General features: G+C 42.1%; 1 protein-coding gene across 19 annotated transcripts in view; it reads right to left on the bottom strand.

Moving 5' to 3' along the window:
• The window catches only part of BAZ2B (bromodomain adjacent to zinc finger domain 2B), a 319,623-nt gene that overhangs the window by 69,610 nt on the left and 224,403 nt on the right, over positions 1-25,610 (bottom strand). For 13 of the 19 annotated variants that reach the window (XM_066575975.1, XM_066575978.1, XM_066575966.1 and 10 more), the window contains 5 exons: positions 21,092-21,271; positions 14,441-14,593; positions 13,883-14,073; positions 11,006-11,197; positions 7,475-7,867 (listed from right to left, as the gene is read on the bottom strand). In XM_066575975.1, the coding sequence (XP_066432072.1) occupies positions 7,475-7,867; positions 11,006-11,197; positions 13,883-14,073; positions 14,441-14,593; positions 21,092-21,271 (1,109 nt within the window). The remainder of the gene's footprint in view (positions 1-7,474; positions 7,868-11,005; positions 11,198-13,882; positions 14,074-14,440; positions 14,594-21,091; positions 21,272-25,610) is intronic. The other 6 variants (XM_066575969.1, XM_066575981.1, XM_066575976.1 and 3 more) reach the window with 1 other exon arrangement.

The following is a 25,610-nucleotide window of genomic DNA, read 5'->3' as shown; positions in this document are numbered from 1 at the left end:
GGGGACACGGCAGTCGCGGACAGGTAAGTATTTTTTCTTATTTATTTCTATTTTTTTTACACTAAAATTCTTGTTTTTCAGGGAGGAGCTTATATGTAAAGCTCTTCCCTGAAAAACAATTCAGGGGTGCCAGCAGACCATTGTCTTCAATGGAGCTGCCGGCAGCAGCCGCAGCTCCATTGGAGAAAATGCGTGCATTATTATTATTATTTTTACGCAAAAATTTTGGTTTTTCAGGGAAGAGCTTATATGTAAAGCTCTTCCCTGAAAAGCAATTCAGGGGTGCTGACAGACCATTGCCTTCAATGGAGCAGCTGGCAGCAGCCGCGGCTCCATTGACGGCAATGCACGGCCCTGCATTCACGCGTGTTTTTGTACGCATCTATGTACGCACAAAAACACGCTAGTGTGAAGCCACCCTTAGGCCCTAGAGCTGAAGAAGGTCAAAAAGTTCCATCTGCCCCATAAGTGGAGACCAGTACTGCAAATGTACATTATACATGGGAAGACCCTGTTACAAAGTTTGCGCTAAGGCTCAAGATCAATCTATTCAATGTGGGATCAGATTACGCAGGGTTTGTTTGCAGTCCGTTACCATGGAGACATATAGATCTGTAAGAGGAGCTGTTGACACAAAATGTAGGTTTTTTCTTTAAAGGGTCCACATGCAAAGTCGCTTAGTAGAATTTTGCATGTTAGATGTACAAGAGCGATACGAAGAACACCGGAAAAAAAGTACAGTATGCTGCCTAAAATAAAAATGTCAACTACATAAAGCCGAGGGATGACGTATGTCTGAGACGAGTTTTAGGAAATTAGCAAACCAAATTCAAATTTCATTTTCACAGAGATTTTAGAAGGTGGATCACAACAATTACTATAATTATCATCTTTGATTCACGACCTGCCAAAATATTACAGTGATTAACACAGGATCTATGAAAATGTACTAGTGGAGGTTACAATCTAATTTCCCTACCACATATACTGTATGCACTGGCATAACTATAGTGGATGTAGGGAATGCGGTTGCACCCGGGCCCCGGAGCCTTAGGGGGCCCATAAGGCCTCTCCTCTCCATATAGGGAGCTCAGTACTATGAATAAAGCATTATAGTTGGGGGCCCAGTTACAGGTTTTGCATTGGGGCCCAGGAGCTTCAAGCTATGCCTCTGTGTGAAGCAGTTAAGAGAAGTTAGACAGAATTATGCCCCAAAACCAAAGGGCTGATTCACATGGGCATATGCAGTTTTGGTCCATGAAAAAAAGAAGAATTTCACTGCATTTTTCATGCTGTTTTGTTGTGTGTGTGCTATTTTTATGTCTGTGTGTCAACACAAGAAGGTTCAAATGATGACACTTTTTTACGTTTTTACTGTCGCCTGGCAACATGTGTAAAAATCGGTGCACACACATGACACCAGTGTTTTAATGTGCTCCCATAGACTTTCATGGGAGATTTTGGTCTGAGAATATGGACCAAAATAGAACATGCTGCAATTTGTTCTACCCACATCAGTCTGCATACAAAATGGACATATGAATAAACCAATTTACTTTAATTGGCCCGTGTGCAGTCCATAGCACACGTACAAAAAATATGCCTGTGTCAATGGGACCTAAGTGTTCATGGAGTTCCCTAACACAGTGACACTCCTATCACCTACTGTACAAGGAACTGCTATATGGCCCCAATAACTACAATGGGGCCTTATAGTTCCTTGCACAGTGGATCCCCACAAGCAGCACTGCTCTGCAGGAAAAAATCCTATGTCCCGTTTGTTCTCTGGAACGATGGGTGTACCACCACTGGTATAACTATAGGGGATCCAGGGGATGCGGTTGCACCTGGGCCCAGGAGCCTTAGGGGGCTCATAAGGCCTCTCTTCTCCATACAGGGAGCCCAGTACTATGAATAAAGCATTATAGTTGGGGGCCCTGTTACAGATTTTGCATTGGGGCCCGGGAGCTTCAAGCTACGCCTCTGTGTTAAGCGGTTAAGAGAAGTTGGGGGGCCTCAAGATAAATTTTTGCACCCAGGCCCATGAACCTTTAGCTACGTACCACCAATTATAATGTTACAGCATATCCATCCATATAAATAATGATGGATATAGGGAAGACCCTGTAAATGTTACTATGTAGATCATGTTTTGGTTGATTGGAATTCTGTAGACCTTTCATTCCTACAAAATGTTGACTTCATGAATGTCTTAAAAAAAATTATCCAACATGTCCTGTACAAGTACTCCTCCCCAGATGAATGGCTCCTCGCTATGAATAAAACTACTTCCAATTCCCAGGCTGTAAGCAGGACTTGATTGCACTTTGCGAGGATGAGACTCCTTACTGATTTCGACAGTGCTGAAGAGGGCAGGCTTGGTTAGGGCTAACACACAAAACGTCTCCCATAGGCTAATTTGAGGTAACACCATGTCCAATTCAGTTTATCTTTTACAATGTTTGAACAGATGATTTTCTCAAGAGTCATTATCTGTTGAGATTATTGCGATGATTTATGATTGTGTCAGAACCACGAAGGCAATACAGCCATTTCCTCAGCAAATAATTCCCATTTTCAGAGAAGTTTCAGCAACAACCGGCTCTTGCAGTATGGTGTCAGCGCAGAAACAGCATGGTAATAGGAGGCCGGTAATGAGGTATCTTTCTGCTTTATTGGCTGAGGACAAAGGGCAATCAGATAAAGTGCTCACTTCTCTCCAGCCTTGTCCCTGTGCGTTTGCAGACAGGGATGGTAATGTTCTTCAAGATGAACTCTGAGTCGAGACTTTAAAACATTCTTGTAATTCCTTGGGATAAAAAAAAAATTGTCCAGCATTTTCTTTTTGAAAAGCTGAACAAACCCTTAGGAATTTGTATTGATTTCTCGAGACTTTGCATGAGACAAATAAGAACTTCATGCTTACAAGACACTGATGCCGACATCTCAGGTTAAATATTGTTTTCTCCCGGGGTGCTCCTGGGTAAAAACTGATTCCTAAGCCAAGAATGTGTAACCGCCACACCATGATCACAGGACGCTCACCTACTATCTTCAAGTAATGCTAAAAGGTACCTTTACACGGCGCAACTAGCATTCAGATAGTCGCTTAGAAAAGTCCTTGAAGCGTATGACCAATAGTCATTTGTTTCCTTTTACACAGTGATGATTGTCCACCAGCTGTTTGACGAGATGAGGATCTCCAAGCAAATGTGTTAGTATTTGGATGACGGTGACTTTGGATCAACTTTTGATCAACCAGTGACTATTTTTGGTAAGCTGAAAAGATAAGACTGGCGATTTATCGCTCGTCATCTTTTCGGTGGCCATGTTTATACTAAACGACTATCATTGGAGTTAGCTTTTTTGAGCAATTATTCAGCTGTTCGTTTTCCCGTGTAAAGGTACCTTAAAGGGATTGTTCATGCAGCCCGAACCGCTGTGACTTGTGAATTACGTCACGTGCATGTGCCCGATCCCTTAGTGCGTCATTGGTACATTTGGTGGAACCCTTGATATCTTCAGTGGGTAGAGCTGGAGGCGGCACTCAGCAAAGAAGGATGAACGTTTGAGATGAAGAAGCAGGGAGAGAGCCTGGACTGCTTGCAGTCGGATGGTTCGTCACTAGAGATGAGCGAACGTACTCGTTTCAAGTAATTACTCGATCGAGCACCGCGATTTTCGAGTACTTCCGTACTTGGGTGAAAAGATTCGGGGGGCGCTGGGGGGCTGGGGGAGGCGTGGCGGAGCGGGGGGTAGCAGCGGGGAACAGGGGGGAGCCCTCTCTCTCTCCCTCTCCCCCCCACTCCCCGCTGCAACTCCCCACTCACCCACGGCGCCCCCCGAATCTTTTCGCCCGAGTACGGAAGTACTCGAAAATCGCGGCGCTCGGGCGGAAAAGGGGTGTGGCTGAGTAGGTTCGCTCATCTCTATTCGTCGCTAAATTGCATGCGGTGCGGGAAGAACTACAGCAGTGATATCTAAAGATGTGAACCTCAGCTGAAAAAAATAAAGCTACCCCTGCAATCCTCCTTCGGGTGCACATGCATAGATATATGGCATTAATAGGGCAAAAATAACGTGATAGGCTGACTTTAAAGGGGTTGTACTAAAATTAGCTTTTTATCATTGTCCAGGACAATTCTGGATATACAAACCTTATACAGCACGATACAGTCACATATGGAGGAGTGCAGAGTTGCCACCCATCGGCATAGAAGGGCTGTCCAAGTATAACTTTTAGCATCAGATTCCTTGAGTGCCAAGTTATGTCTCTGGCTAATAGTACTGAACAGACCCAAGATATGCAGTGCTGTTTGCAAAGGGAAAGGACTATTTAGGCACACTGTACATACAGAATTGAAAAGAAAGCAGAGATGTGGCCAGAGGACTGCGGGTCACAACTGGAATCTTAACCACATGCATGTGTCCAATTCAAAGGATTAAAAGCATTAGCGAGAACTTCGATATTGATGACCTATTGATAGGATAGGCCATCAAATTCAGATTGTAGGCGCCCCCACTGTGCAATGGTTTGAAGGGGCCACAGTGCTCAGACAAGCGCTATGGCTTCTTCCTTGACTTGTCAGATCAAGTCCATCGGTCACATGGCCTTTCTGCAACGCAGCTCCATTCAGGTAACTGGGATTGGGCTGTAATACCAGGCATATCTGCTATACAATGTAGAGGCCACAGGGTGACCCATGGATCTGATACTGATAACTTATCCTATGGACTATCCTTCAATATCAGAGTCCCAGATAACCTCTTTTTTGGGGCACTTTGCGGCTCGCGCCTCTGCTGTTTGCCCCCAGTGAACTCGCCAGCTGCTTTTTCAAAATAATGAATTCCGTAACCAAACAACCTGCTTGTTTCATCTTCCATGACCACTGACTAATACATGCAGAAATGTCTGCACAGAAAATATCTAAAATCCCCATTTTCTGGGTAAGAAGCTATTTTTCCTGCGCTCGCCGAGCGTCCTGTTGTGAGACATTGAAGGGCACAGCAGGAATCTCTGAGCTATTTTAGAAGGAGTGCGCCGCTATAGATATGTCGCCGCGCTGCTGCATTTTTAACATTTGTATTTTTAAGAGCTACAAAGAGAGAATATATACTTCACATTTACAAGTCATCTTACAGTTAAACATCGGTTAGAGAACCAAAACGTCTTCAGGTAACAAGTAATCGTATCGCTTACAAATCACAGCCCCTCAAAGAACCGGCAAATTCCAGGTTCCTAATCCCACTCTGACCTCGGCTTCACCTGTCGGGGTGTTCACTAAATTCTTCAATTTATCAACAAAATTAGATTTTTTTAGATATGGGATGTGAAACGCCCTGATCACTGGTCCACATCCTATGTATATTTTCTGATGGGGAAAATAGATAAGGAATTACAAGAATTTCATGCCAAATTTAACCCTTTTGTAGGACTGAGTAATTTTTTTTTTTACCGCTTTGCATTCTGGCTACCATAACTTTTATTTATTTGACACATTTATGTAGCACATACATATTCCGCAGCAACGTACATCACTTGATATGCCTACTGAGACTCAGTCTAAGGGCTTCTTCACACAGGCGTATTTGTGCACGCAAAATCAGCGTGCGTTAAACATTAAGGATGGAGCTGTAATAGCCGGCTTCACTCCCACTGAAATCAATGCGAGCACTGCCTCCCATTAAGCTTCCTGCTCCTCCTTATAGACAGGAGCAAGTGTAACGTAGCGCAGCACTCTTATTGGGAGTGAAGCCGCTATGACACTACCAGCCCTGACATCGTCCGACTCCACTGCCCTGACAGCGTGCTGGACAATCAGTGGGGATCCCAAGTGGCAGACCCCCGTTAATCAACTACTTGTAAAAGCCAGGCATACCCCTTTAACTTGACGCTTAACATGCTAAGTAAACTGTGGCTTAGCTTTTCAATGGCTTATGTGGTATTAAGATATGATAAGTTGTAGCAGCAAGTTATCAGCATTGGGTTACATTTTGCTACACCTGTATAGAGATACATGTACTGTACATGGGCATTCTGATTACAGTAATACCAAATAAGTAACTTACAGTATATAATAGCTTTTTTCCCAGTGAATTATTCTCTATTGGTGTAAAACTGATAGGCAAGGCACAATAGGATTTTAGGGGCCTTTGTAGGGGCCCCCTGTTACTACAACAACTCATCGGCATGCCACAATCCCATTGCTGGGCTGCTGATGTGACAAAGTGAGCTGCCTCCTTTTGTCTACCACTTTAGTTGCTGCACTCACTATTGACCACAGCATCTAAGGGATTAAACTGTCTGATCAGAGTCCAATGCCAACCACTTATGTGGGATGTAAACTGTTAGTTACATTGCATTAAATATTTTACTTTGCTCCCTACTTACAACCTGCAATATAGTCGAGAGCTGCATTCACAATTCTGCAGGCTTCAGAGCAGAAATCTCCTGTCATTCTTTGTCGTTCACTGCCTGTACAGAGTTTTCTCTGGTCATTTGCATTCTGATAAATGTGATGAAAAGCATTTGCTTGCCCAAAGTGCACAAACATAAGTCAATACTGGCTTCCTCCGCTATTAATGAGGTATCCTTATAAACCACTGGGTTTACGCATTCGTCGTTTGAGACGTAGTAATTAAAGGGCCCCTCTGGCAAAAACACATTTTCCATTTCTGCCCCCCTCAACCTGACTGCCTTTCACACACTGGAGGTCTCCTCTGTGTATCCCAGCCACATCTCTGCAGTGCAGCCCCCATATCAGCCACCATCTTGGATACTAAATGAATTTGGTTTTTACTTTCACATCTATCCCATGATGCATCAGCACAGTTATACCATTTCTTTCTGCAGGGGTGGGAGTAGGACAGTTTAATTAATTATCACCAGCTCATATAGTATTTTAAATAAGCTACAGACCATAAGTATACAGTCAGGAGGATGAGCTGTGATCTCCTCAATTTTACCTGTGTGACAGGAGCCTCTAATCATCATCTGTAACTGTGACAGGAATGACTGTGCAGACAAGTCCTGTCTAACAGCATCGGGCAGACTGAGAAATTGATTAGAAAATGAACACGTAACTTCAAGCAGATCTGAGCTGGTCTGAACTGAGATCACATGACCATCTAAGGAAAAAGAGGCCGGGAGATTAAGATAGAAGGAAATAACTAACCAAGGTAACTATAAAAAAGAAAAATCACCGTAGTGGCCCTTTAAGTGTTGTAAGACTTTAATTACAGCACAACAATAACCATTAAATATTGCTAACCTGCTCCAACAACTGGGTAGTTACCTATTGGTGGCGGTAGAGGGACAGTTTTCTTCCTTCTGGAGGAGAGTTAATTTGCATACTTTTCCCCAGAGAACATTACTTTAAGACACCAACTAGATCTCCACAAGCTCAACCACAACCTCCTGAAAGCTTATTTGAACATCTATAGCAATGCCAAAAAAAAGAGTCAGTTGTCTTACCCTTTTAATTCTCAAGTCGCTGGGTTGTGGCATGGGTTCTTCAGAGGTATTTTTATTCCCTGGTTTGAGTCCATCAGAAGAGAGGGCTCCAAGCTTCAAGCTGGCATCCTTATTGGATTGATTAAGCAAACTAGAGGGTTTCGTAGTGGAGACCAGTCCTGTACATTGTATTACACTTGTGTGTTTGTTCACAGCTTCCTCCTTGGCCTGAGAGCTTTGGAATATAAAAGGAAGATGCTGGGTCAAAACCTGAGGATGTTTTTGCTGGGACTGGAATGGTGAGCGGTTCTGGGAGTCAGGAACAAGAGGTAACTGCTGGTGTACGCGATTCTCTGGCAACTTCTCCACTTGGTTTCCATCTGTTTTCAGGTCAGGGATGTTATGAATTAGCACCTAAAAATAAATAAAGGAAATGTCATATTTCTTAAAGACACGAATACACAGCTGTGCTCCTTACGCCGACCTCCGGAATCCTTCCTGTACAAACAGCAGTAAATACAACTTTCTTTCCCATGTGTAATTGAAGAGAAATCCTACGTTTTCAAGACTATTTGGAACTTTAGGCTGGTGTGATTTGCACAAAAGCAAGAATGATGGCTAAACAAATCAAGTTGAATTTGTGTACGGTATGTTATATGATTAATAGGTTGGGTTGTTTTCACTGTAACAACCCTTGGACCTCAGGTTCTTGCAGCCGGTGACTGCTTTAGAGAACAGACAAGTTAGAATAGAAACTACTAAGTCTTAGGACTGAAAAATTCCTTTAACCTGATGATCCAGAGTTATGACAATTTTTTTAAACAAGAACTACCCCATAGTAATGTGTTTTCTAAGCCGAGAGCCGAAGTAACAGGACTGTATGTCATCTTAAAAGATTTCTCTCTTTCGAGACCCTACTGTCAATGAGAGCAGATGGCTACTAAATAATAGTGGCTCCCCTTTTGGCAAACTCGGCACGGCCATGTAAGAAATTGGAATGGATGACATATAGCACTACATTTCAACCATCAAACAAGACTTCCAGTCATGTCAGCAGAAAGCTGGGGTTTCCAAGAGCCAGACACACGGAGATTAGCTAACTATTGTAAAGGGGTCGTCTTCGTGACACAACTGCTTTACCCAGGTTCAAAGACTATAAATCTATATAGATCGGGGACTATAAATCTATAAATGCTTAGTAGTTTTACTGCTGTGGTGTTACTGAGGCCAAATCTGAAATATTAATGAAAGGGATTTCATGAGGTCACATTACATTATTTACTTCTGGTGACCTGTGTGTAAAAAGGGCCTAAAACTAATACTTTTACACTGTTTAGGCTGTAGTTATAGTGTCAGGGATAGTATTGCATACTCTTCTATTGGATCAAGCTTTCCTGATCCTACACTATAGAATCTGACCCTCTCCTTAGCACTAATTTTATATGGCTCATGTACACAGCCATAATACATCGATGTGCACGAGCCCTGAAAGTCTTTCGGATCATTTATTAATTTTTGATTAGCAATTTCCTGGATGAAATTTACTATATGGGAGCAGAATAGACACAGAGAAAGGTCAAGTGTTATGACATACCTTTTTGTTTAACATTAGTTATGAGTGAACTTTTCAAAAGTTTGGTTTGGTACAAATTCGTTGGAAAGGAGAAGAAGGTGAGGAGGAGGAGCAGTTTGGTACACATTAGTTTGAAAGGAAAAGAATAGGAGGAAAAGAAGGAGAAGAACAGGGAGGAGAAAGAGGAGAGGAAAGTGGGGGTGGAGGAAGAGTGATTTGGTACAAATTAGTTCGAAAGGGGAAGAGGGGAGGGGAGGAAATGGAGGAGTGGTTCCATACAAATTAGTTTGAAAGGAGAACAGGGGAGGAAGAGGATAAGTGGTTTGGTACAAATTAGTTCAAAAGAAGAAGAGAAGGAGGAGGAGGAATAGGAGGAGAATGGAGTGGGAAGAAGGAGGAGAAAGTAGGGAAGAAAGAATAGGAGATATTTTAGTGGGTAGGGCCAAGATGAACCACAGGAGGTTTTGGTTTGCACCGAAATTTTAGCAAAGCTCAACCCTAAACAGGATAAGACTGTTTTGGTTCAATCAACATTATTTATTTTAACATGAGCCAAATAATGACTAATTAATATTAAGTTATAGTGCATTTTCTTTAAATAAATGTCTTTGTCAGCCTCAACTCTATTCACAGACTTGGAATAAGAAGTTAACTAACAAATTGTAGTGAATTGATTAACTGATTGGGGCCGGCTGAGGAACATTATTAGGATAATTTGTTAAATTCAATATTGATTTGCTTACTAATGGATCAACAGACAAGCAGCAGTACCTAGGTTGTCTACTTAATGATATGATTGGTTGCTGCTCGTTTACCACACACATCACTTAGCTTAGTAAAATAAAACGTAACATCTTTCTTTGTCCATTTTGTATGGGTTCACATTCACCTTACCTTAATAGTTGCTAAAAAGGATCTAAACAAGGCCTTCAAAAAGAACATGTAAGTGCAACGAAGCTGCCATAAAATTGTTGAATTACAGGGGGTGACTGCAATAAACAATCCCTTCTTATATTCACCAGTAAGGGTGTTTTTGCAAGCTCTCCGTCTCTCCTCAATGTCAGAGAGCCTCATCCTCCTTGACTTTTATGACTTGGTAATCGTAGATGTCAACTGAAAACAACAGATACCTATTGAGTTAAATGGGCACCATCTGACTCTTCATTTTCCTGCAGTGGCCCCAGTTTTTAGGGACTTTGAGCAGAGACAACCACTTTTTGTTGAGGAGCTTTTGCTGAAGATTGGACCAACCAATCATGGCTCCACCAGTTTTCCTTTTCCAAGATCAGAGTGGGATATGATTTTGTCTCCAGTGGTCTTAGCATCCGTTTTAGGGCAGGCTCACACTATTTTAATTTAACACAATACGTGGTGAATGAAGTCAATGAAAGTACATTTATTTCCATTGATCCATTCACAATTGCAGATATATATTGCGTATAATACGTCTGTAAAAAAGAACGCAGAATGTTCTATTCTATCGCGATTATACGTGATAGAGCCCTATTGTTCTCTATGGGCTCATAATAAATGCTGTACATACACATTTACATTTACGTATGTGCGGTTTTTATTCGCAATGTCGCCGTTGCTAAGCGACAGAGTGGGAAATTTCAGAAAAAACGAAAAAAAGTCAGACTGTGCATGATAACTTGAGTAAGATTTGCTTTCATGCGCAGTGAATAAACGTTGCCATATGCAAGCGGTAAAACGCTGCATTATACAACGCGCTCGTGTGAGCCTGGCCTAAGCCAAAGCTGGATGCCTCCTGTAGCCCTGCACCCTACATAACAAAATACTTAGGTCTGGCCCAAGTACTATAAGTATTTTTTTGTGTATGAGGCAGGATTGCAGAATGTGTTATGGCACTCTTGTTCGGCAGGTCTGATCACTATCCCTGAGGTACATATTAGAGGAAGTTAGAAAATTCTTATACCAAATAAGATACATAGAAGAGTAAACTCCGATAAGTTTTGTACCTTGCTCTTATTTTTAGTTTGTGCTTCACTCCCAGATTCGGAGTCGTCATCATCACTCTCTTCTATGCTTTGATCTTCTTCTTCTTCTAAGTCATCAGAATCGCTGCTACTGGCTCCATCACTTGACGTATCAGATGAAGACCCAGAGTCGCTGGAGCTTGAACTTTCAACTGCTTTTTTCCTTTGTTTTTGCTACAGAACATAATTCATATAATTAAAACAAAAGTCAAAGAACATATTCTACATAATGACGGAAGTTCAGCCAAGAGTCAATAAAAGTAGGTCAGCTTCTTAATTCAAATCTTGCACATCTCCAACACATTAACCATCAGAAGAACCTGAAAAAGCCATGTTAAAGGACAGTTAAAAAACTTTCAACTTAATGGATGAGTCCCCATAGTTCTCAAGCTTGATGGAGTAACCCGCCAGTCTAGGATATATTTCTAATCAGACACCACATGGGATGCATCAAAAGAGGTCTAGGGGCACTTGATGAGAACATTGTTCTTTGTCCTTACTAATCACTGGTCAGACCCCACATGGAATATTGTTTTTGGGCACCAGTACTCAAGAAAGACATATCGAAGCTTGAGTAAGTTCAAAGGCGGATAATTAAAGTAATAAAAGGAATGGGTGGACTCAGAGATGTAGCTTGAAGCTTCTGGGCCCCAATGCAAAATCTGTAACAAGGCCCTCAACTATAGTGCTTTATTCATACTACTAGGCCAACTACTATATGGAGAAGATAAGCCTTATAGGCCCAGGAGCAACCACATACGTCACATCCCTATAGTTACGACACTGGGTGCACTACAATATCCAGAGAGGTGATCAAAAATGGAGTTATGTAGTTTAGAAGAAAATGGCTGAGGGGTGACCTAATAACTATGTATAGAGACATTAGGGGACAATACAGATCTCTCCCATGATCTGTTTATACCCACGACTGTGACTGTAACAAGGGGGCACCCTCTATGTCTAGAGGTTAAGGAGGTCTCTACACCAACATAGAAGGGGGTTCTTTATTGTAAGAGCAGCGAGACTATGGAACCCTCTGCCTGAAGATGCAGTGATGAGGAAGTCGCAAAAAGAATTCAAGAGGGGTCTGTACACCTTTCTTGAGCTGTACAATATTAAATGTTATAGTCACTGATTACTTCTGGGGGGTTGTTAATCCAGGAATTTATTCTGCTTGCCAGATTTGGAGTTGGGAAGTAATTTTGTTCTCAAAAATGAGGAGAACTGGCTTCTACCTCATTGGGGTTTTTGCCTTCTTCTGGATCAATATCGCAGGTTACAAGGTTGAACTGGATGGAAATGTGTCTTTTTCAGTCTTCAGTATCATCAAATTAGTGATTCCTCACACAGGATTTATTAGTACTCACAAAGATAAAAAGCATTAAATCAATCTTTTTGTGAACACCAGACACTGACATATTATATTTATTGTGCTGTAATTGTGTTTTGTCGTGGCGAAGGAAAGTATGCAGGTATTTGTAATATATGGCATCTAAACTGAACATAATGGCATATTGTCTGGGGGCTTATTTTATATTTTAATGCTAATCACAAATGGAAGTTTTCATGTATATGGTTTCAAAAATGTGGGTGGTCACATTTCATTTTAAATGGACTCTTGGTGGTGAAAAAAACCAAGTCCCGGAAGAAACAGCGCAGTGAAACAAAACACGAGTCAGGCTTGATAATGCCAGGAGTCAGCCTCTGGCATTCGCTCAAAGATTGATCTTATGCCTTTTATCTTTGTAAGTACCTATAAATCCTGCGCATTGAATCACAAATTTGGCGTTACTTCACTATTGGAAGCCCGTCCTTCTATTTGTTTCCTTTTAGAAACAGTAAAGTAACGGGATGTGGAGATCACCATTAACAGTGGTGGTGTCCGATTAGCAATGTGTCCAAGTCTGGCTGTTTAATCCATCAAGCCTGAAGAACTTGAGACCTATGGAGCCTCATTCCACTAACGGGATTTTCCAGCAATATACTATTGATGGCCTATCCTCAGTACAGGTTATCAATAGTTAATTACGGGGGTCCATTGCTCAGGATCCACGCTGATCAGCTGATTGAAATGACAGTGGTGTTTGGGTGAGCGCCGCTATCATTTTAGTCCATATCAAATACAGCACCACACATTGTATAGCTCCTGTACCTGGTATTAACTTGAATGGGACTGAGTTGCTCTCAGGTCATATGACCAATGTACATGACATCACAGGCCTGAGAAGAGACCTTTCACCCGATGAAATGGACCATTTTCACCCACATGGTGAATGTATGATACAGTATATTGGAGCACTTAAAGGGGGTTTTTCAGCTTAAACATGCTGTCCGAACTGCAGGCATGATGTTATAGAGCGGGAGGAGCTGAGCAGACTGATATATAGTTTTATGGGGAAAGATTCAGTATAACTTGTATATTATTCATTTAAACCTCTGCTCATTTGGTGCTGAACAGTCCAGTGGGCGGACCTATCAGTGATTGACAGCTATCTGTGAATGGCTGTGCATACAGGGAAGGCTGTCAATCACTGTCAGGACCGCCCATCGGACTGTTCAGCTGAAAATAAGCAAAGGTTTAAATGAATAAAACACAAGTTATACTGAATCTTTCCCCTATAAAACTATATATCAATCTGCTCAGCTCCTCCTGCTCTATAACAGGATGCCTGCAGTTTGGACAGCATGCTCAAGCTGACAGATTACGTTAAACTTCCCAGGCAGCATACCAACCAAACTAGTGATATAACTATGGACATCTTTCCTATGTGGTACTCATATGACCTACATCTTGAGCTCTCATGGAAAGGGTTAAACAACTGAATACTGTTTAGTGTAATTTCCATGACTATAGCAAACCTTATCTTTATTCTTTTCATTTCTGCCATCTGATTTGCTTTGCTCCTGGTTGCTTGCACGGCTCCCTGCTCCAGAACCTGCGCTCTTCACTTGTCCCGGACTATTAGTGGTAGTGGTTGATAGCACAGAGGAGCAGTTACTGGTCACTAGTGTTGGGCTACCTCCATTGATAGATCCATTCACACCTGTAGCTAAGAAGAAAACCAAGTTATGATACAGAGAAAACCTACAAGCAGATGAAATGGTAACAAGCTCTATAAGGAAGAAAGAAAGAAAAAAAGAGTTCTTAAGACGGAGCACAAAAGAACAAATAAATATAACAAATGCAATTATATACTACAGTGTAAGAAATAAATGAAATGTTCTCAAGGCAAACACTAATTACATTTGTATAGCTTAACTAATAACTGTAATTAGCATACTAACAACTGACTGATAAAACAGTGATAACTGTAATTATAATGAATGTTTATTTCATTTACACCCCAACATTAATAATCAGCAAGTTCAAGGATTACCCGCCATCCAACTAAGACACGTGCACATGTTATAGCATACCCTTCTCGATTCCTCCACGGTTATTTTTCCCAGTGCTCCGTAGATGAAAGGAGGAGTCATGATTCTGGGATGGGGTGGTAAATATGGGGGGGATTCCAAGCAATGGGGGAAAGAAAGCAGCGCGGGTGTGTGGATCTGTCGCTCTCCACCATTCTGTACCTCGAAAGAAGGGAAATCTGGTTATATACAGCAATAGTACATAGACTGGATGGATGGATGGATGGATGGATGGATGGATGGATGGATGGATGGATGGATGGATGGATGGATGGATGGATGGATGGATGGATGGATGGATGGATGGATGGATGGATAGATAGATAGATAGATAGATAGATAGATAGATACCACTTCACTTCTATAATAGTCTTATTTTTTCCCAGGTGGATTTATACTTGTAAAGTGAGGGCAGAAATTCTCAATTAAATACATTGTTGCTTCATGCCCTATCATCAGCCTTTACAGAAGGAGCCACAAAAATAAAAGATGTGGTCATTAACAGAATATACACTGACATGCCAAAAGTCATGGGATGGGAACTAATATTGTCTAGGACCCCCCTCTAGCTTGGTAAAGTGCAGTAACTCAACATGACATTGGATCCACAGTAGGATGGACGACACCTGGAGGGATGTTAAGCTATACCAATTGAATAGAAACCCACTGTTCTATGGTATTAGTAGGTGCAGGATCTCGGGTGTGAATAGACTTTTCCACCACATTCCATATATACTTGATTGGGCTCATGCTGGGTGAACACCATTCGTAGGACCTCTGCAGAATGTTCGTTGAACTAATTGGGCCCGAGGCACGGTGCATTATCCTGCATGTATATTATGGTGTTGACAAACCTTTATGAGACTCTTCATTGTCAGACTAGCAAGAGAGCCATTCAGCAATACTGAGTATGAATAATCTTTAAGGAACTATAAACTGTGATAAAATGCCCCAAATAAACACAAAGTTAGGTAAAGTTATATTTAGGTAGTCAGGTCCCTTTTACACAGAACGATTATCGTTTGGTTAGTTGCTAAATTGTGTGAAACCGAACAATAATTCGGTGTAAACGCAGCCAATGTCTGAACGACGAATGATAATTCGTTCACTAACCATTCGTTGTTCAGTTTATGCAGGCATAAAGATCTAATGACTATTGGCCGGTGTAAACAGGCAGTCATTCATCTTTAAATGACTGCCTGTTTACAGTGAATGGAGGATGGAAGAGATCTCCGGCACACTCCGCCTCTATTTGGCGAGTGATCGATGGTGTGTGAAAGCACAGGATCAATGGTCGTTCAGTGTAAAAAGGATTCTAAGAGTTTGGTTCAATGGTGCGGTAACTAGTAAGGGCTGCCAAGAAGCTATTGCAAAACAGACGATCAATATGGCCACTTTGGCACCATCATGATTTTGAGAGTAGCCAGTTGCAGTCCCACTTGCTCTGCTCATAACCAGCCTGTGCCGACGCCGGGAGGGATTCTAAAGGCAAGACCCCCAGTAGTGGCAAATATTTAAGACAAGGGGCATCACTGCAAAAATAGGGCCCTCGTTAGGGTGTTGAGTTTTGCCACCCTAGTGTTTGTGTCTCCATCCATGCCTTTCCAGAACCATTGGGCTAATTTAATACGACCTTGTACATTGCAAACAATGCACAGCCACCCAATAACATAGCACTGGCCCCCTCTCTCCAAGGGCACCACATGGGGGTACATGGACTGCCTAGATGGTACATACACCCTTGAATAAAATACCTTCCAAGCAGGAAGCCTGTATTTTCCTTTGCTGATAATGGCGCAGTTCTGTACAACTTTTGCCCTTCAGAACACACGAATATCCAGAAAGAAATCCAGAAAAGCTAAGACTGTCATTTACTAGTCTTTTAAAAATATAGCCCATTACCTTATCTCCGAGCAAGGAGTGAAAGACGAGCAAGTAAGAAAATTCAAATGAAGCGGGTGTGATGACTTGGCATGTTTTATTTTATTATTACATCAAAGTAAGTTTCCTGCTGATATTCCAGGAATGGATGCATTATAATGGCTTGTGATTTGTGACACTCTAATAGAGCCTGAGTGCTTTTCTATGCAGAATGTGGACAGAGAGATCACAATTTCCATAATAATTTTTTTTTGTGCTAAAATACGCTGGCAATGACTGCTGATCAGGGCTCGGGTATTAGACAAGACGCCTCTGAGGCTTTCTCTACATATAAAGGAGGATAACGGTATAGCGCATAGATTCAGCCACTGTACAAAGCTTATTAGAACGAAGCTGTAGATTACAGTATATACAATGGCTCCCTAAAGGGTAGTACATACTCAATGATTTCAAATGTCTTTGGAGAACTGCAGTAACAAGTACCATTCATTTCCTCCAAAGAGGACAAAATAAGTAGCAACAACAGCTGGAGATTTGATAGCTTCAGAGATTGTATGTGTAAAACCTCTGGGGTGCCCACGGCACAACATAATATGCCCTCCGAGGTAGAACAACATCTCCGTGTATAACTAAACTTTCTTATATAACTTATCAAACTAAAATAAGCTGTCTCCAAGGAAGCAAGAAATAGACTTCTCCGGGGTAACTGGCACTAGAATTTTCATACTCCTCACAATAATGGAGATGCTGCCTTCTTCCGAATAGGAAGGATGGTTTGATTGGATGTGCAAGGTGAGACTAAATATTTCCAGAATATTGAGCAACGTGGGTCACAAGCTTACGTATTTTGGGCAAAATATTAACTAATACCTTGCATTTAGAGATATTTAACATTATTTTTGCAGCAACTAGTCTGGCTATAAAATACTGGGGGAGCCTGGGGTGTCACAGCCAGTGCCTTTCACTCTTGGGGAGTAGGACAGCCCGCCAGGCTGAACTGTATGAGGCGTCATTAATAGGTTGTAAGCCAGCATGGTGCATTACACGTATCAATGGGATTGGCACACTTTGTATGCTTATCTAGCTACAAGAATGATACTAAGAAGCCCTCCTTATTATGTGGTCAGTATATGAGTGGTTATTAATCAGTATATTGCACCTGTACAATACTCCTCCGTATAGTCATTTGCCCGCCTGCATGTAAGAGATGTGACCTGCTCTTGTATTTTGTATCCATGTACAGTAAGTATGGAAGCATTCTGTCATCTTTTGAATGCATATGTCCCTTTTCTGTGATTTGTTCATATTATGGAGCGAATAAGTTCTCTTCAATTCAAAGAGTGTTTTCCAGTAAAATCAAGAAATCACCCAACTGTAAAAGATTCGGCCATTTCTTACAGATATGCGTTTATGATTTGTTACAGCCGCCATAGGGGTTGTTTCCAGCAGTCGAAAATGACTGTACTGCTGCCTAACTAGGCAGATTTGCCACAAAGGAGTTTGGGAAAGCTATAACAGTTGTCACTCAACCTTTAATGGTCAACAACAAACATTTCCCCAAAGTTTGACCTACCTAAAAATCAGAGAAGACGCCTCACAGGTAAGTCAAATAATGTAGAGAGACATAATGGGCAGAAGCTGAATTTTTCATATCTAACTCTATCTAAGTAGTTACAAAAGTCTTAAGGCCCTTTTAGATGGGACGAATGTTGGGCAAACTATGCCTAACACTCGTTCCCACACATACTCGCTCTCGTGCTGCTGCACATGAGCGAGTATCACTGGCTCACAGCGAGGAGGCTGAAGGATATTTCTCTCATCTTGCTCCCCCGCCCCTCTCTATTGACTTAACACAGCGGGCGTTCGATGCAGCATAAACGATGGACAATGAGCTGATCACTCATCATTCAGGTTAAATAGCGGCCGTTCAGTATTGAACAGCTGCTATGTTAAGTTAATGGAGAGGGGTGGGGGAGCAAGAGGAGAGAAATCTCCTGCACTGCCCACTCCCCTGCTGGCCGCTCTGTGAGTGAACCAGCGATACTAGCTCCTGTGCAACAACACGGGAGCGAGTACACACAGGGACGAGTGTCTGGTATTTGCCCAACATTCGTCCTGTGTAAATGTACCCGTACAACTGTATTTCAGCAGTAAATGATTGCTCTGGAAGACGAGTAGTCTGGGGCTTTGGGCAAAAGAATAATTGTTGCCTTTCAGAGGTCCTAAATTTAAAGTGATCCTGGACAAACAAAGATGGCTGCACCACTCCTCTGTCTACCTGATGCAGACTGTGCATACTATGCATTGGTAGTCTAAGATACTACATGCTGCTCTGACCAGCCAGCACTGCTCATGTGGGCAGTGCCGGCCAATCAAAGTAGCGTGTAGGGTCTTAGACTAATAATGCAAACTAATGCACAGTCTGCATCAGGTAGTCATAGGAGCGCAATGGTCACCTGTGTTTGTCCAGGACCGGAAGGTCGCTTTAAAGTGTAATGAGTACTGAGGGGCTATGGGTACTCAGATACTGTCCAAATGGTCAGTCCAAACTTGGTAATCTAACTTTGCAACATACTGTAGCCTCTGGTACAATTTAACCCCAGAATTCACTGGTCTTCGACCCATTCAAGAGCATTTTCCACTATAGTCTGTCTGACGATGAGAATGTAGCTAATAATGGTGGCATTGAGTGTATCACTCCACCGCTTGTGTTTGTGGATCGGCCACTGTGACAAACGTCACTGGTAGCGATCATATGACTGTATCTGTTGACCAGAGAAGAGGTGTTGGCTGTCCAGTGACTACAATAAACAACCACAAACTGTAGAGTGATATACTCAATGATGCCGCTATGGACTGTATTCTCTTCGTGAGACAGACAACAGTCACTGAGCTGTTGTTTTATAATTTATTCAAAATCAGCCGTGCCTACCAACAACTGGGTAAAACGGTTGACTAAAGACCCTGTTACATGGGCTATTGATCGGGAATGAATGTTACTCACAATGTTCGTTCACTCGATTATTGCACCATGTAAAAAGGGCAGCGATCGGACATCATATTAGCAAATGCTTTTTTGTCAAAAATCATTGTGGTGGGCAGCACATGATAATAATGAAAGTATATGGAGGACGAATGATCATAATAAGGATTGTTTGTCTGCCATGCAGTTTGTATCAACCTGTGTGAATGCCTTTTAAGCGAGCGCCAATATTGTCAATATTAAGCTCCCAGTCACGCAGGTGGGCCGTGCCGAATTCTCGCATCATGCAGACTGACAACTCTCTCCCCCTTTATGTATGGGAAGAGAGCTGCAATTGTAATTAGTGGGAAAACCCCTTTAATGTGGCTTCCATTACAACAATTGATACCCAGCTTCCTTAGGCCTCAGGCACACGTCGGGATTCCGCAGCAATAACCCCCCCCATATCATGCTAAGGAAAATTCATTCTTCATGCACACGAGCTGAAACCAATTGCGGTTTCCCCTCGCGGATGAAAAATCGCAGCATGCTCCATTTTTACTGCGGTTTCTGCATGGACGGCTTCCAATGAAGTCAAAGAAAGCCATCCGACCTGCAGTCTGTCTGCAATTCACATTGTGGACAGGCCGTGGATTCCGCGGGAAAAGCAGGAGTTTAAAAAATATCTGCACTACGCATGTCCAACGGCGACCCGTGCGGACCATCCACAGTACAGAGAAGCCTGAAGAAGGGAGGTTCACGCGGACGTCAGCGAAGATGACAGATACGCAAGAGTCACCCACCGCGGTCAGGTCCGGACTCAGTGCAGGATTCCACAGGCGGAATATTGACACACAGCACATTTGTTGCAGACATTTCTGCAACTGTTCTATCCATCTGAATGTGGCTTTCAGAAATCCATGCCCATGCTGCAGAAATAACCCATTTCAGATGCATGGCAGTGATTTTCAGTTGCAGAAACTTCTGCAACAATTCTGCTATGAGTCTTATGTATACACAAAAGTTGGGTGACAATCTGTGGGAGCTTCACTGGTGGCCAAGTGATAAACTGTACAACTAAGAAATAATTACATGCATTAGGATTTCCCCTTTCCTCCAGTAGAAGAAATGGAATATGGTAGGTTGCGTTTCATGTACATGTATACATCTGTGGGGCACGGAGGTATACTGGCATGCTGATAGAGCATGGAGGATAAAGATGATGACAGCTGGAACACAACAGGCTTATGTCTGTCTGCCTCCTGGTGATCGGCATTGCTCTGTAGGCGCTTGTTTAAACTCAGAACTGCAGGAGCTGAAAGCATCAACTTTTTGTGTCATTTCATGTCTTAAGTCCGCAGATACAGCTGACTAAACAAGTAAACTACTCGGAAAGGTCTGTGTGTCAGTCAGACAAGCACAGAATTCCACCATTGTTCTTAGGATTTGCACTGTGCTATTAACAGTAGGTTCATTGGACATTTCTTGATGGGTAACAATTTAACATTTTGAAATCATAAGAAAATGAAGAAAAAAATCTATAAAATCTATCTTCAGAGGGAAACACCGCTGGATTGTGGAAGCGGGCGAGTATAAAAAATACATTTCTCGGCTCCCTGTCACGTCCCCTAACAGCATCGTAACTTAGTTTATGGGGACATGACGGGTTCCATTTAATGACTGTAATACCCCTTTAAGATGTACTCATCAGAATGTCTCTATATATCAGATACAGTTGCTTAATTAGACCACCAATGGTTAAACAGGGTTTAGTGATGTCATATACTATATTGTTTGGATTCAGCTTTTACCTGGAAAAGGAGCTAACTGGGGATGTGCTGCTAAGGCTGTGGGTGCACCAAGCGTTCCCAAACCACCAAATTCGGAATGTCCTGAGCTGGCTGCGTGCAGGCCGAAGACTGGGTGGCTGATCATTGGAAAGGCACTGGACAGATTGAATGGTTGATCTCCAGAAGCTCTGAACAAGTGTCCTGGGAAAGCAAAGATGAAAGCACACATTAATTAATATGGTCAGACACAAATATAGACATTTCAAACTGACAGGTTTTCCCAGTAATTATCAAAACCTCGACTGTGCCATCCAATTACACGAAGGAATGATCGCCGGGCAGACAATGTTTATAGGAAAACAAATGTTCCAAATATTGCAAAGTTTAATCGCATTATGAGACGTTAGATCATTCTTGGACCTTCTAAGAGGTGAATACCACCAGCTGCATGGAGATTCTCTTGTGTGATATTCATAGTATCCCATATAATCATTAGCTACACAGCGTCCACATACCCATCAGTAATTTATGATCAGGGGAAGCAATAAACCTGTAAAATGAAGCCAATGAAGAATGGCACAGAGACAGAACACTGCCCATACGAGCTTACCATCTGAAGATAATGGGGAGAGTGACATATTACAAAAAAGAAATATGGAAAATGGAACAATACCTCTGCAGCACCCCTTACTGGTGGGCAGCATTCCGCCAAGTCAATGTCAGACTCTTTAGACAAGCCTTATAATAATTCCCAGTCATTGCTTGTCTAAAGCGTCAGACATTGACTTGTAGGAATGCTGCCTTCCAATAGGTGGCGCTGCAGAGGTATTGTTCCATCTTCCTTTCTTTTTTTTTTATTATGTCACTCTCTCCATTGTTTCATCTTCCTTATTAGCGTATTTTCCCTTCTAGGTGCTCTCCTTAAGAAAAAACGATGCCCTTTCTGACCTATAATACCAAAGGTACATGAGGCTAATTTTGGCCAGTGAATCACCAATTTGTATGTACATTGGTGGTGGGGGAGGGGTATATTCTCACCCAATCATCTTTACCTGCTATTGTTTTCTTGAGTAACAACTTGTTTGCTAAGGAACATCAGGCTTAAGAAATGACCATATTACTTGCCATACCATCTTTCTCTTCCTGAAGGCCCCTTTACATGGTCTATTAATCAGGAACGAATATCTGTCCAAACATTCATTCACCCGATTATTGCCCTGTGCATACATGCTGACAATCAACAGGCAAACAAAGCAAACACCAGTTTGACAGGTGATCGCTTCTTTTTTGTGGCACCAAGAATCATCACTGTCAGCAGCAGATCTCCCCCTGTTAGGGTGTCTTCACATGGGCGACTGTGGTGTAGGTTAGTAAAAAACTGACAGCTTCATGAGCAATTTCACAGTGATATGTATGCATGTACAATACGCTTTTGTGTTAAAAACGTAATTTGCATCATATTTATGTGTGTTTCTCATGAAAAAAATGCATGCGGTTCCAAATAGTAAAATGCTTTAAAATTGATCACACTCGCATGCAAATCACATGGCATGCGAGTGCAATGCGTATTTTTAAAGTTCCCCTTAAAATTAATGGCTGATTCTTGAACAAGGATTGCCCAAAAATCTCACCTGCATCAATTTTTCAAACTCAGGCTATCGGTCCGAGTGAAAAATTGCTTGTGTGAACTAAACCCATTCAAATGAATGGGTTCTTTTTTCCGTATAAGTTCCAACCATCTTGGAATTAGACGGAAATCACATGGGAACATCGCCCTTATGGACACACCCTTACTAGGACGTGTTGCTGACAATTCCAAAAGCATATTGGAGATGAACAATTGTATTCATGATCGTGTGTCTCCCATACAGTCTACATCAGCCTGTGTAATAGCCATTTATAAGAGCGTTGATATTGTCACTCGGTGCATGTAATCAGGTTCAAACTGAGTTATTTAAAAGCACCCTAAAGGTACATTTACATGGGACGATTATCGCTGGAAGCAGTGAATTCGGGTAATAGTTGCCCCATGTAGAAGCAACTACTGACAAGTCACCTAAAAACCAAATGACTATCGGGCCGTGTAAACAGGAGTCATTCTATCTTTGAGCGACTGCCTTTTGTCTACGAATGGAGGAGGGTGGGCCAGAACGATCCTCGGTGTGTTCCGCCACCATTCACAGAATGACTTTTACTCCTGTGTAAAAGCTCATTGACTATAGTCGCTTCAACGGCTGTGGGACACTAATGTGCCCCGTGAGGTTGACTCAGCCTTTAAGGTTGACTCAGCTTTCCATCCTTCCGAGGTCGGTCAAATGAGTACCCAGCTTGCTGGGGGTCATAAATAAATTACCAGGAAGTAATAAATGACTGCGGAATAAGTTGGTGCTATACAAATAACAAGTCCCCAACAGTCATCTTGTGTAAAGGGATCTTAAGTTCTACAACAAAATGTATGTAGGTCTTGACTATCTCATTGTCTTCTCCGACCACTAAAGGTACCTTTACACAAAACAACTATCGTTCAGAAAAGTCGTTGAAGTGTAGGAACGACAGTAGTCCATTTGCTTCTATGCAAACATGACCGTTCATTAGTTGTTTGCCGAGGTATCGTTCATAGAGGGGATCTCCAGTGTTCGCAAGTCATTCAAATATGAATGACTGTGACTTTACATCAGACGATGTTTGATCAACGAGCGCCAATTTTTTTGGTAAGCTAAAATGAAAGGACTCGTGACTTATCAGACGCCACCTTGTCGGTGGCCGTGTATACACTGCACAACTCTAGTTTGAATGTGTTCTTTTGAGCCATTATTTGGTTAATGATCCTGTGTAGGGGTAGCGTGAGTCCTATGGATCGTCCAAAAAAGCCAGGATCTTTCTACTCCTTAGCTACCATATGCTCTGACTCCAGCAATCTTGCCGTTTAAAACCAACATATCAACGGCTTGACCAGTTTAAAGGAGTTGTACAACATTAAAAAAAAGGTGTGTTTTTTCCCAGAAACAACACCATTCTTGGCAATGGCTCTGGCTCCATTCATAGGCCATTTTCACGAGTCAGTATTTTGGTCTCTATTTTACCTCACTACTTGTAATCCTGGTCTGGCATAGACTTTTAAAGCAGCAGAAATGCACTCCTAAGCTCTTGCCTATGAGCTGAAGGTTGCGGGTTCAATCCCCATGTGGTTCAGGTAGCCGCTCAAGGTTGACTCAGCCTTCCATGCTTCCGAGGTCGGTAAAGTGAGTACTCAGCTAATGTGACGTCACCCTAGGAGTCAGTCATGACTCTATCTTTACCTTACATGTAAGCTAAAACCAAGAATGAAATCTACAAAGAGAAAAAACTATAATAGAAAGATTTGCACCTCTTCCATGTTTTTTGACCCACTGCTGGTTTGGGCTTACAAATACCCATGTATGTATAATACTGCCCAAAGTATTACTGTGTGAACAACCCCTTTGAAGCAACATTTTTTTCTATCCTCAACTGAAATCTCCACTCTATGACGTACAAATGCCCTATTAGGACGATGATGGGAAAACCTCTTTAATAAATTATTTTTATGGCCACCAAAATCATTATGCCAGATGAGTCTGCCTGACCTCTTAAAAGACTTTCTGTCCGTCATAGTTTTATTTCTTACTGAGTAGACCTAGAATTCTTAAAAATAAAGACAGTACCTTTGCAGCAAGACCTTTCCACCTGTCATTGAACACATAATATTAGAAAATAGGTATACAATACTTAAAGGCAACAGGGATGTAATCTGCAGATTTAATAGGATTAAACATTCATCGTCTTGAATGCACGCCAAGTGTGCTAAGGTTATAGTTTATTATATAATATGCCAGATAAGCATGCTGGGAGTTGAAGCTCATTGTCTAAAATGCTAAAGCAAAATGCTTGCATGGCATGCTGAAAGGAATAGGTTAGCTGCTGAAGAAGAGCTGTCGGCTACTGATATTTCATCTTATATTCTTTATGCAATTTTAAGGAAACCTACAGTACTGTGCAAAAAATTTTAGTCAGGAATGGAAAAAACGCTGCAAAATAAGAAGGCTTTCAAAAATAGAAGTGTTAATGCAAAGTGAATGAACAAAAGAGAAATCTAAATCAAATCAATATTTGCTCTGACCGCCCTTTGCCTTCAAAACTGCATCAATTCTTCTAGGTACACTTGCATAAAGTCAAGGATTTTGTAAGATTATAGTCGGGTGTATGATTAATCAATAGAGATGAGCGAACGTACTCGGTAAGGGCGATTTCGCAATCGAGCACCGCGATTTTCAAGTACTTCACTACTCGGGTGAAAAGTACTCGGGTGCGCTGTGGGTGAGCGGGGGGTTGCAGCGGGGAGGGGGGGGGGAGAGGGCTCCCCCCTGTTCCCCACTGCTACCCCCCACTCCCCTCTGCAACCCCCCGCCCCACAGCGCACCCGAGTACTTTTCACCCGAGTAGTGAAGTACTCGAAAATCGCGGTGCTCGATTGCGAAATCGCCCTTACCGAGTACGTTCGCTCATCTCTATTAATCAATTT

This window comes from Eleutherodactylus coqui, chromosome 8, assembly GCF_035609145.1.
Source record: "Eleutherodactylus coqui strain aEleCoq1 chromosome 8, aEleCoq1.hap1, whole genome shotgun sequence".
Lineage (NCBI taxonomy): Eukaryota > Metazoa > Chordata > Amphibia > Anura > Eleutherodactylidae > Eleutherodactylus > Eleutherodactylus coqui.
The sequence above is the reverse complement of the archived record's forward strand: the minus strand, read 5'-3'. Positions and strand labels throughout refer to the sequence as shown.